This window comes from Oncorhynchus keta, unplaced genomic scaffold (genome assembly GCF_023373465.1).
Source record: "Oncorhynchus keta strain PuntledgeMale-10-30-2019 unplaced genomic scaffold, Oket_V2 Un_contig_6244_pilon_pilon, whole genome shotgun sequence".
Taxonomy (NCBI): Eukaryota; Metazoa; Chordata; class Actinopteri; order Salmoniformes; family Salmonidae; genus Oncorhynchus; species Oncorhynchus keta.
Window position 1 is genome coordinate 1,208,127 of NW_026288751.1, and position 13,397 is coordinate 1,221,523.

General features: G+C 41.6%; 1 protein-coding gene across 1 annotated transcript; it reads right to left on the reverse strand.

Moving 5' to 3' along the window:
• Positions 1 to 1,458: 1,458 nt before the first annotated feature.
• On the reverse strand, positions 1,459 to 12,796 carry LOC118391353 (galectin-9-like). Its single transcript, XM_035782675.2, has 11 exons — positions 12,362 to 12,796; positions 11,591 to 11,679; positions 11,086 to 11,293; positions 4,640 to 4,765; positions 3,959 to 4,000; positions 3,676 to 3,768; positions 3,465 to 3,491; positions 3,225 to 3,275; positions 3,025 to 3,113; positions 2,098 to 2,254; positions 1,459 to 1,913 (listed from the first exon to the last, which is right to left on the reverse strand). Exons 1-11 carry the CDS (start codon positions 12,389 to 12,391, stop codon positions 1,767 to 1,769), a joined length of 1,059 nt encoding a protein of 352 aa, XP_035638568.1. The 5' UTR covers positions 12,392 to 12,796; the 3' UTR covers positions 1,459 to 1,766.
• Between the last annotated feature and the right edge of the window lie 601 nt (positions 12,797 to 13,397).

Consider the following 13,397-nt stretch of genomic DNA (forward strand, 5'->3'; position numbering starts at 1 on the left):
AAAATAAACACAGTTGACAGTGAGAGGACGTTTCTTTTTTTGCTGAGTTTAGATAAGTTAGCAATCCCTTATAGTGTAGGCCTACATCATCAGTTGAAACTTGTACAATATGATAGGACTCCAGTCCTTCATCTGGCAATATGTGCTGGTATTCTAAACTGTTATGTAACAATTTATTATTGTCCTTCCCTTTTCTCTCAGGCAAGAATTCAGTGTTAATAGTTAAGAAAGTAAGCCTATATAAACGGCTTACCTATAAATGATCTCTGGGCAGATAGTCCCTTTGAAAAATATTTTTCTGGAGGGCCAAATAAAACCCTGGTGGATAAGATATCAGTCCTAATGTGCTTAAATTTGCCATTCAAATGTGTTGACATGTCAAGTTGCCCTGCTTTGACCCTGTGCCACCTCAGAAAGAATTGCTGCACAATTAACTAATTTCAATTATCTAAAGAATGTTGAACAGTTATCTTTTTTTGCATAGAAAGAAAGTCTAGCTTGTGCAGCACTGGTCTACATCATTTTGGTACAATCATGTAGTCATGGATGGCACCAGGGCGAGACAAAACGGTGCTGAAGCCCCCTCAAGAATAGGCCTAGCACTCCCATTAGCACCAAGAAATACGTTTTGCGTATATGCAATCATGTACACTGTAGATTGCAAGCACCCCTACACAACGACCAAGCTACCCCAGTGAAAAATGCTTGGTGCTGCCACTGCAGGCAGTAAGGATGGCAAGGACAGCAAGTGGAGGCCTACATGTGAAAGCGGTTGCTAAGAGGCAGTCTTAGTGAGAGAAAAAAAAATATATATATCCAAAAGCCTAACTGATGGCTTCAGATTGCTTGTAGCAGTAAGTGAGGTGAATCTGTACCGCTTGCTTGTAGCACCAAGTGAGGTGAATCTGTGCAGCTTGCTTGTAGCACCATGTGAGGTGAATCTGTGCAGCTTGCTTGTAGCACCATGTGAGGTGAATCTGTACTGCCTTCTTGTAGCAGCATGTGAGGTGAATCTGTACTGCCTTCTTGTAGCAGCATGTGAGGTGAATCTGTACTGCCTTCTTGTAGCAGCATGTGAGGTGAATCTGTACTGCCTTCTTGTAGCAGCATGTGAGGTGAATCTGTACTGCCTTCTTGTAGCAGCATGTGAGGTGAATCTGTAGGTGCGTATCAGTCCATACATCCCGAGACCCAGTCAAAACACTGTCAACCAGTCTACAAGCCTACTTCTAACCACCTGGAACTCCCTGAGTGCACAGTCATTCGAATGCACTTCATGTAATTATAATGATCCACAACACCATTCATGTCATCAGTATTTACTTGGTGAAAATCCTTAGAATGCTTTAATATAAAATCTGAACCTTCCCACTACAATCTAAAACAGGGCCAAGTTATTCATTTTACCAGAACCTCTCTGCCCTCTAGCGGTGATGTAGAATTATGACAACATCTTAGTTCCAATATATTGCTGTTTATTTGCTGTGGAAACATTGTTGTGACAGAAAGCACAGACATACAGCAGGCATCATGTGGGCTATCTGGAATATGATCAATAGAAGACAATATTTCCTATAATTGTTTATGGAAGAGAGAAATGTAAAACATCTCACCATCAGCAACACAGTAAAATGCCACAGTTTTTCAATACAGAAAATGGCCACACACAGACACATAAGACATGATTCCTCACACATAATGTGAGATAATGCACTGACTGATCAGACCCTACTATCGCTGAACTTTGACCTCAGTGTGTTTGTAACTCAGACCAGCACAGCGGACAGGCTCACGTCCCCCTCCACCTCTAGAATATCAATCTGCTGGAAAAGGAAGTGGCGGTGGTTGTAGCTGAACATCAGGGCTCCATTCACCATCACCCTGTAGCATTGGGTATCACACATGATGATCACCTGAAACACAGGGCCTGAATGAGTGCTGAGCTCATCCAAGGGAAAGCATACGATATCATTGAACTAAAACACATTCAGATGCATTTCAGCTGAAATTGTTGTCAATGCACAACGCAAATATCTGTTAAAATATATTTACTTGTTCCATCCTACAGTATGCAGTTAGCTATAATGGAGTTTATACCGTAAAAGGTTGGCCTCTGTAGAAGGGAATGCCACCTGTCCTTTCCTCTGGACCCCACTGTTCCTTCAGGAGACTGTTACGAACTACAACGTTCTCATTGAACCTGGGGTTGAAGTGGAACGCCACCCCCGAGTTGAAACGCAGGTTGATACAGAACCTAGAACCATGCGAACCATAATCATGGTTATAAGGCTTGACCAGGAATGTCAGGTTAGATTACGCATTAAACTAATGCTCTGTGGTAGATGGTGGAAAAGGTTTACAGAGGTAACTAGTTTATAATATCAATAAGGCACCTCTGGGTTTGTGGTATACGGCTAATATACCACGGCTAAGGGCTGTGTCCAGGCACTCCATGTTGCGTCGTGCATAAGAACAGCCCTATATTGGCCATATACCATACTTACTTGGGTCTTGCTTAAATATACCACGGCTAAGGGCTGTTCTTATGCACGATACGAAGCAGAGTGCCTGGACACAGCCCTTAGCCGTGGTATATTGGCCATATACCACAAGCCCGAGGTGCCTTATTACTATTATAAACTGGGTACTAACATAAGCTAGAACAGTAAACAAGTATTTTTGCCTCAAACCTGTGGTATAATGTCTGATATAAACAAGGCTAAAATGCATTTTTAGCCAATCAGCATCCAGGACCCAAACAACCTGGCTCATAATACTGTATAGCTCTGTAATGTACTGCTTGTAGAGAGGGAGAACTTTTCTGGACTCTGCTGGTGAGTGTTACACAATCGTGAAATAAATTATTTGGAGGGTGACAGGCTAATCAAACGAGGACCTTTTCCTTACTATTCATTTGTATTGTCTGTAATGTACAGGTATACAATTCATAGTACCAACTCCGACCCATAGCAGGTGAAGCAAATGCATTATGTAAGATGTGCTCAAATTGAGTAAGTTGCTTACTTATCAGCGTTATGGTTGACCACACCCTGGATGGTGATGTTTCTGCCTGGGTAAAGTCCACCTGCCATTATGTTTTTATACGGCACAACCTGAGGACAAAGGATCCATCACCATGTCAACCCAATAATCTGTTTCGATACAGAAATGAATGTAATTATGCAGTCTGCAATTAGTCTGTAGGTTAAAGAAGGGGTGCTTACAAAGGACGGCTTGGGGGAGTATGGAGGCTGGGCAGTGTATGGAGGGGGTGCCTATAAAATAAACATTATGCATCACTACAGTCTCTACAAAAAAAACTACTTTAAGCTTGTCAGAACTTAATTTTCTTAACATTAATTTATATAGATAAAGATTTATCAAACTTCAATGCAATTCCTAATATTGGCCTCTATCTACACATTTTAAACCTTGAAAAGTTGATTCATTGGAATGCAACTGACCTGAAGAAATCCTGCAGCTGAGAAAGCCTACAAAACAGACAAACAGTTGTCAAATATATATCAATCTTAACAAGGAAAGCAAGCTAAATCTACCCTCAAAGCTAACGTTGATTGAATGGAATGAAATGCAGTCACCTTACTAAAACAACCACCACCAGAAAAAAAGTGAAATACACTAAATGAGCTGTCAACCCAGCATGATAGAATCTACCTGTGTGGCATTACACCATTGAGGAGGAGTTTGTTGAGGAGGAGTTTGGGGGCCAGTTTTGCTTTGACGAGATCTATTTCGGTTTCGTTGACCCTGTAAATAAATTGTCCATCTTGGATTATGACCTATGCTACTGTTTTGTGAAGCCAGATATGTAGTACTGGGTTTATTACTAATTATAAGTGTTTCCAGACCTTTTCTCGAAATAACTCCAAATATAATATGTTTTTAACTTGTATAACTAAGAATCCTGTTCATGAGTCTGTCATATAAGAATACTCACACTGTGTGGATGGCCAGGATATCCTGGTTGGGGAGGAGGTGACTGGAGAAAAGACAGGACATAACATTTCATTTCTATGTATAGGATATGAACAGACTCTCTTAGTCAGCACATGCAAGTCTGAATATTGATGATAACTTGTATAGCACGTTTCAATACAGGTACCAAAGTGCTTCACATCACAAAATAAAAGTACTAATAAAGAAATAAAGACTGGAGGAACGACAATGAAAAAAGATAGCTAATTAAAATCAAACATTAAAAGATCTTTATATAAGTGTGTCTTCAACATGGATTTAAAAAGAGGCACTGAATCTGCAAGCCTGATCTCCTCTAGACCATCCAAAGTCTACATGGGCTTTATTATTTTTTTTAAATTCATTATAAAATTATGAAAAATATGAATAGCATTCCACCCATGAGGCCACTAGGTCATTTGTCTGCAGGAAAGGGAACTGGGGGAACTCCGTTTTTCTGGATGCCAAAAATATGTCTAAAACATCCTTTTACAATCATTACACCACCTGACCATGACCACTGCAACCACTTTTGCCCACTTGGTTGCATTCCAGACAACTGATTAAGATGAGCAAATTTGTCCAGTTGCTTGCTCAAAGCTGATCCTACTGAACACGAAAATGAACTATATTCTCCCATGAGGAGGACCTATCAGATACTCACGGTGACTGCAGGGTTGGAGAAGGCAATAGACTGGACTTCCACTCCCCCATCCACAGAGATGGTGTCCACTCTGGAGAACGAGAGGCGGTGCAGGTACTCCATGAAGAGGGCACCATTCACAATAATCTGGGATAAAACAGGATTTAGGAGAGACAAAAAATGATATATAATATAATATATGCCATTTAGCAGACGCTTTTATCCAAAGCGACTTACAGTTATGCATGCATACAGTACATTTTACGTACAGTATGGGTGGCTCCAGTGGGAAACCAATGGCACATGGAGGAAAAATAATAAATAAGTGAATAGTTATGATACTTTATGCTCTAGAGAAATGTAATAAATCCAGTCAAAAAAACTGCTCTAGAGAAAATGTTCAATTCAATAGGAACGCTATGATTCCAACTGATGACTCCATGTCATATACCCTTATAAAAGATTGGATCATGAAGGAGAGGCAATGCATGTTCCAATTTCACCAAGTAGAAAGGGAAGAGGTAGAAAGGATGCTGTTGTCTCTTTCGGATAAGTCACCTGGTACAGATAATCTTGACACCAAATTGCTTAATTACAGCTAACCAAATATCTACCCCAATCTCTCATATTTTTATTAAGTGCTTGATGTATGGGGTGTGTCCAGAAGTCTGGAAAGAGTCAAATGTTATTCCACTACATAAGGATAAAAAAATCTGCATTCATTGGTCCTAATAGTCATTCTTAAAGCTTGCTGCCTGTGTTAAGTAAATTATTGGAAAAAATGGTATCTGTACAAATCCAGGATTATTTCTCATGTAATGGCCTGATAACGGTTTTCCAGCATGCATACAAAGAAGGGCATTCTTTGTAGCCGTCTATTTACCACCACAAAGCAAAGCTAGCACTAAGACCGCTCTCAACCAATTCTATAAGGTCATAAGCAAAGGAGAAAATGCTAACCCAGAAGCGGCTCTCCTAGTGGCCGGAGACTTGAATGCAGGCAAACTTAAATCCGTTTTACCAAATTTTTACCAGCACGTCACATGTGCAACCAGAGGGGAAAAAAACATAGACCACCTTTACTCCACACACAGAGATGCATACAAAGCTCTCCCCCGCCCTACATTTGGCAAATATGACCACAATTCTATCCTCCTGATTCCTGCTTACAAGGAAAAACTAAAGCAGGTAGTACCAGTGACTCGCGCAATACAGAAGTGGTCAGATGACACGGATGCTACACTACAGGACTGCTAGCACAGACTGAAATATGTTCCGGGATTCATCCAATGGCATTGAGGAGTACACCACATCAGTCATTGGCTTCATCAATAAGTGCATCGATAACGTCATCCCCACATTGACTGTACGTACATATCCCAACCAGAAGCCATGGATTACAAGCAACATCTGCATTGAGCTAAAGGCGAGAGCTGCCGCTTTCAAGGAGCGGGAGACTAATCCAGACGCTTATAAGAAATCCTCAGATGCTTTAAAGCATCAATACAGGATTAAGATTGAATCCTACTACACCGGCTCTGACGCGCATTGGATGTGGCAGGGCTTGAAAACTATTACGGACTACAAAGGGAAACCCAGACATGAGCTGACCAGTGACGCGAGCCTACCAGAGGAGCTAAATAACTTTTATGCTGGCTTCGAGGCAAGCAACACTGAAGCATGCACGAAAGCACCAGCTGTTCTGGATGACTGTGTGATAACGCTCTAGGTAGCCGATGTGAACAAAACCTTTAAACAAGTCAACATTCACAAAGCAGCTGGGCCAAACTGATTTGCAGGATGTGTACTCAAAGCATGCGCAGACCAACTGTCAAGTGTCTTCACTGACATTTTCAACCTCTCCCTGACCGAGTCTGTAATACCTACAGTCGTGGCCAAAAGTTTTGAGAATGACACAAATAATAATTTTCACAAAGTCTGCTGCCTCAGTTTGTATGATGGCAATTTGCATATACTCCAGAATGTTATGAAGAGTGATCAGATGAATTGCAATTAATTGCAAAGTCCCTCTTTTCCATACAAGTGAACTGAATCCCCCCCAAAACATCCACTGTATTTCAGCCCTGCCACAAAAGGACCAGCTGACATCATGTCAGGGATTCTCTCATTAACACAGGTATGAGTGTTGTTGAGGACAAGGCTGGAGATCACTCTGTCATGTTGATTGAGTTTGAATAACAGACTGGAAGCTTCAAAAGGAGGGTGGTGCTTGGAATCATTGTTCTTCCTCTGTCAAACTTGGTTACCTGCAAGGAAACACGTGCCGTCATCATTGCTTTGCACAAAAAGAGCTTCACCAGCAAGGATATTGCTGCCAGTAAGATTGCACCTAAATCAACCATTTATCAGATTATCAAGAAATTCAAGGAGAGCAGTTGAATTCAATTGTTGTGAAGAAGGCTTCAAGGCGGCCAAGAAAGTCCAGCAAGCACCAGGACCGTCTCCTAAAGTTGATTCAGCTGCGGGATCGGGGCACCCCCAGTACAGAGCTTGCTCAGGAATGGTAGCAGGCAGGTGTGAGTGCATCTGCACATACAGTGAGGCTAAGACTTTTGGAGGATGGCCTGGTGTCCAGAAGGGCAGGAAGGAAGCCACTTCTCTCCAGGAAAAACATCAGGGACAGACTGATATTCTGCAAAAGGTACAGGGATTGGACTGCTGAGGACTGGGGTAAAGTCATTTTCTCTGATGAATCCCCTTTCCGATTGTTGGGGCATCTGGAAAAAAGCTTATCCGGAGAAGACAAGGTGTGCGCTGCCATCAGTCCTGTGTCATGCCAACAGTAAAGCATCCTGACATCATTCATGTGTGGGGTCTCAGCCAAGGGAGTGGGCTCCCTCACAATTTTGCCTAAGAACACAGCCATGAATAAAGAATGGTACCAATACATCCTCCGAGAGCAACTTCTCCCAACCATCTAGGAATAGTTTGGTGATCAACAATGCCTTTTACAGCATGATGGAGCACCTTGCCATAAGGCAAAAGTGATAACTAAGTGGCTCGTGGAACAAAAAACATCAATATTTTGGGTCCATGGCCAGGAAAATCCCCAGACCTTAATCCCATTGTTGTCAATCCTCAAGACCCGGGTGGACAAACAAAAACCCACAAATTCTGACAAACTCCAAGCATTGATTATGCAAGAATGGGCTACCATCAGTCGGGATGTGGCCCGGAAGTTAATTGACAGCATGCCAGGGTGGATTGCAGAGGTCTTGAAAAAGACTGCAAATATTGACTCTTGGCATCAAGTTCATGTAATTGTCAAGAAAAGCCTTTGAAACATGAAATGCTTGTAAATATCCAAAGACACTGAAGCAGCAAACTTGGTGGAAATTAATATTTGTGTCATTCTCAAAACTTTTGGCCACGGCTGTACATGTTTCAAGCAGACCACCATTGTCCCTGTGCCCAAGGAAGCGAAAGTAGCCTGCCTAAATGATTATCACCCCGTGGCACTCACGTCAGTAGCCATGAAGTGCTTTGAAAGGCTGGTCATGGCTTACATCAACAGCATCTTTACACCCTAGACACATTCAAATTCGCATACTGCCCCAACAGATCCACAGATGACGCAATCTCAATCGCAATCCACACCGCCCTTTCTCGCCTGGATAAAAGGAACACCTATGTGAGAATGCTGTTCATCGACTACAGCTCAGTGTTCAACACCATAGTGCCCACGGAGCTCATCACTAAGCTAAGGACTCTGGGACTAAACACCTCCCTCTGCAACTGGATCCTGGACTTCCTGACGGGCCTCCCCCAGGTGGTAAGAGTAGGCAACAACACGTCTGCCACACTGATCCTTAACACTGGGGCCCCTCAGGGGTGTGTACTTAGTCCCCTCCTGTAGTCCCTGTTCACTCACGACTGCGTTGCCAAACATGACTCCAACACCATCATTAAATTTGCTGACGACACAACAGTGATAGGCCTGATCACCAACAATGATCAGACAGCTTATAGGGAGGTCAGAGAACTGTCAGTGTGGTGCCAGGACAACAACCTCTGCCTCAATGTGAGAAATAGAAAGGAGCTGATCGTGGACTACAGGAAAAGGCGGGTCGAACAGGCCCCCATTAACATCGACGGGGCTGTAGTGGAGCGACTTTAAAGTTCCTTGGTGTCCACATCACCAACGAACTATCATGCTCCAAACATACCAAGACAGTTGTGAAAAGGGCACGACAAAACTTTTCCCCCCTCAGGAGATTGAAAAGATTTGTCATGGGTCCCCAGATCCTCAAAAGGTTCTACAGCTGCACCATCGAGAGCATCCTGACCGTTGCATCACCGCAATGGAAACTGCTCCGCATCTGACCGTAAGGCGCTACAGAGGGTAGTGCGAACAGCCCAGTACAGCCCTGGGGCAAGCTTCCTGCCACCTAGGACCTATATAATAGGCGGTGTCAGAGGAAAGCCCATAAAATTGTCAGAGACTTCAGTCACCCAAGTTATAGACTGTTTTCTCTGCTACTGCACGGCAAGCGGTACCGGAGCGTCAAGTCTAGGACCAAAAGGCTCCTCAACAGCTTCTACCCCCAAACCATAAGACTGCTGAACAATTCTTAAAAATCACCACTGGACAATTTACATCGACCCCCCTGTACACTGCTGCTACTCACTGCTTGTTTGTTACCTATGCATAGTCACTTTGCCCCCACCTACATGTACAGATTACCTCAACTAGCCCCTGTACCCCTGCACACTGACTCGGTAACGGTTCCCCCTGTATATAGCCTCGTTATTCGTATTGTGTTACATTTTATTATTAACTTTTATTTTAGCCTACTTGGTAAACATTTTCTTCTTCTTGAACTGCACTGTTGGTTAAGGGCTTGTAAGTAAGCATTTCACGGTGCATGTGGCAAATAAAGTTTGATTTGATTTCATTCTACGGGTACGGCCTTAGCACAAATGACAGATGATTGGTTAAAGAGTATGGATGACAGGAAGTTAGTTGGTGCAGTGTTGCTAGATTTCAGTGCTGCTTTTGATGTAATTGATCATGAACTGTTACTAGCTATCTATCCAGGAGAAGGCAAAAAGTGTTATTTAATGGTAGCCTTTCAAACACTAAAGATACACACTGTGGTGTTCCTCAAGGACGCTGTCTAGGCCCCCTTATCTACTCTATCTTTACTAATGATTTATCTTTGGTGATGAACAAAGCAAGAGTGGTAATGTATGCTGATGACTCTACAATGTATAGCACAGCATCAGAATGTAATGAGCTAACAGATGTACTGAGTTCTGAACTAAGAATGGTGTCTGAGTGGGTTGATATGAACAAATTGGTGTTGAACGTTTCTAAAACTAAGTGTATTGTATTTGTTTCAAGATATATGCTTGCTGATGATCCCCAATTGAATTTGTCGATGAATAGAACGCAAGTGAGAAGAAAAAAAACTACAGGCGTCATGATGGACGCAGGTTTATCATGGCCAGAACACATAGATAATATTGTTATTACGGGTAGGGGAATTGCTGTTACTAGAACATGTTCAGAGTATGTAACATCTAGCACTCTGAATCAGGTCAATCCCTGGTCCTATCACACTTAGAGTACTGTCCAGTACTGTCCAGTTATATGGTCAATCCCTGGTCCTAACACACTTAGAGTACTGTCCAGTACTGTCCAGTTATATGGTCAATCCCTGGTCCTATCACACAATTCCTGGTCCTATCACACTTAGAGTACTGTCCAGTTATATGGTCAATCCCTGGTCCTATCACACTTAGAGTACTGTCCAGTTATATGGTCAATCCCTGGTCCTAACACACTTAGAGTACTGTCCAGTTATATGGTCAATCCCTGGTCCTATCACACAATCCCTGGTCCTATCACACAATCCCTGGTCCTATCACACAATCCCTGGTCCTATCACACAATCCCTGGTCCTATCACACAATCCCTGGTCCTATCACACAATCCCTGGTCCTATCACACAATCCCTGGTCCTATCACACGCAAAGAACGATATAAAAAAAGCTCAAAATGGCTCAAAACAGGGCTGCCAGATTAGCTCTTCATTGCTCTATCAGTATGAATATTATTGAAACGCATCAGAATCTGTGATAGACCATATGACTGGACAGGAAATAGAAAGCATCAACTGAATGTTAAATGTGTTTCCTGTCAGATATTTTAATTGTCTGTATTGTCTACTTGTTAAATGTTTGTAAAGTCTTAATTTGTAATTGTTTGTAATGTCTTATTAATTGGTGTTGGACCCCAGGGAGATTAGCTAACATTACGGCGTTAGGTAATGGGGATCCAAATAAAAATGTACAATTTCACAAATAAGTCCACAGTCAAAAAACTTCTCTAGAGATTAGGTTCATTCAATAAGTCAAGAGTTAAAAAAAACTGCTCTAGAGATAAGGTTAATTCAATAAATCCACATTCAAAAAATGTTGTAGCCTAATAAAAATCTCCTGACCGAATATGAATCTTTGTTGACCAGGAACATGAGGGTAAAGTTGGCCCCCCGGGTCATGGTTGCAAAGTATTCACGCTCCTCTGAACCCCACTTGGAGTGCTGCATGGTGTTGCAGATCACAACGTCTAGGAAGCTGTCATATCGGGGGTTGAAGTGGAGGGCTATGTCAGGATTTCCTCTTGAGCCACATTGCAAATTCACATGAAACCTATACGGACAAAAGGAAGGGGCATATTATATTTTGATGTACAATTATGGCCTACACAATCATGTTCTGTCCTGTGTGGCTCAGTTGGTAGTGCATGCAACACCAGGGTAGTGGGTTCGATTCCCATGGGGGACTAGTATGAAAAAAATATGAAGATGTATGCACTTACTACTTACTGTAAGTGAGTCTGCTAAAATGTAAACGTTGCATTCAATGATTAGGTTAAACAAGATCCCTTCTGTGCTTATAGTGAGTGACAAGACTGTGCTAAAGTAGTGTGTCTCTAGGTAGGGCTACCTCTGGGCTCCTGGCAGGACTCTCCCTGTCACAGTGATGGTCTTCCCCTCATGCAGAGCTCCCTGGATACAGCCAGTGAACGGCACTCTCTAGGGGCACAGAGCACAAAACAACATGTGTCCAGGGCTGGGTAGCTAGTCTTGTTCACCATCTGTTAAGAGCCAGGCAAGCTAGGGACATGGCAAATAGAGACTTTGAAACGTTAAGCACTCACACTGGCCACATCACACATTTTCTAATAACAATCTAAAAGGTTATGGTTTCCTTTCTTCTTTTCTTTCCTAGTTAAAAAAATCCTTTAGGATTAATTTCCAATAGAATCTTATAGGATTCTCACAATTTTTCCTATTGGAAACGTCAAAAATAATCCTATTGGATCATATCAAACTCTCGCAACCCTATAGGATTTTGTGTTACCTCTATCAGAATCCTATTGGACAACTTGTTTTCCTACAGGAAACTCTTGCAGGATTTTGTCACCACAATAATTTGTTGTAATTTGTTCCAGTACAATACAACAACATTAATTACAACATTTTGGTTGATTGGAAACAACAGTTCTCTATATTCATTTCGGTTTTAATAACCACAATATGGGAGTGATTCAAAGCTGAAAGTTCATTTGCAGTATTACCACCATACAATACACCTTTTGCAAAAGAAAATGGGAAAATTACACCAAAAATATGGAACAAAATGACATCAGAACATCACATATAACGGGGCCTGATGAAATAAATGATGTGAATAATATCAAAGTAGAATTCTTACCGGATTGAAGAAGGGTTGTTGAAAAGGCATGCTTCAATGTTGCTCTGATCTGTCTGTTCAAAACAGTACGTAGACGTGATGTGGTTCTCTTCAGTAAAGCTGCAATGTCACCTTTTTTTGGCGACCCGACCAAATTCACATAGAAATTTAATTTATAGATCTGTCTCTCTAATTGAAAGCAAGTCTAAGAAGCGGTAGATCTATTATATGTGCGCTAGTTAAATGCTTCCTGTTTTTGTGTATTTTACCAGCTTCAAACTGCTGAAAATACAATATTTTTGGTTACAGAAAATATATTTCACAGGGATGGTACAATGATTCTCTACACTAGACTTGCCTTCTTTGTCAATAAACTGGAATGAGGCAAACTATTAGAATAGCAAATAGGAAATGGCGAAGCGATTTCTCCACAGTGCACCGTAAGTTTCGTTTCTCATAAATGCCTCCACACGCAATCGAAAACCGTGACCCTTAGATAAGAGAGCAACGAAAATGTAGCACACCTTTTACACCAAGTGGCCTATGACTTTGCTGACTTATCACCATTAACCTACCATTTTTAAATGGTTTAGTTTTCTTGTGTCCATTAATTTATTACTTTCACTAAGTCACTAGCATCAGCGGTATTTTGTAGTGAATAGTAAAGGAAATTAAACAGCATACATGGCTATCCAAGTGCCTCTCACTGGGTGTTACCTCATCATACCGATTACATTTATATCTGATTTTGCATGTGCCCTCAAACATACAGTATATCTATGGTGTCTGTTATTTATTATAATAATGTATTCTCTATACTATTTAAACATAAACAATGAGAGCCTTGATGAATTGGGAAGTGGCTACATAAACTAAACCACAAATACACACCAAATAAAAAGTCATTTGAATGAAACATACTACACTAGTGTGCAGATAAGTGAATCAGTAGATATGAGTTTTTATGGCCTAATGTCCTTATTCAATCATATCTTGTGTTAATGATTACCAAATCACACCAAGAGCACAGATCAAGTTACCAGTGATACCACAGAGA

Bases quoted from the DNA above. Each gene is read 5' to 3' on its own strand.
- LOC118391353 (XM_035782675.2), bottom strand. From the start codon at position 12,391: ATGCCTTTTCAACAACCCTTCTTCAATCCG. The intron at 4,766-11,085 runs GTCAGGAGATTT...GTTTTATCCCAG, and splicing joins TCAACAAAGATTCATATTCG to ATTATTGTGAATGGTGCCCT. The intron at 3,769-3,958 runs GTGAGTATTCTT...ATTTATTTACAG, and splicing joins ATCCTGGCCATCCACACAGT to GGTCAACGAAACCGAAATAG.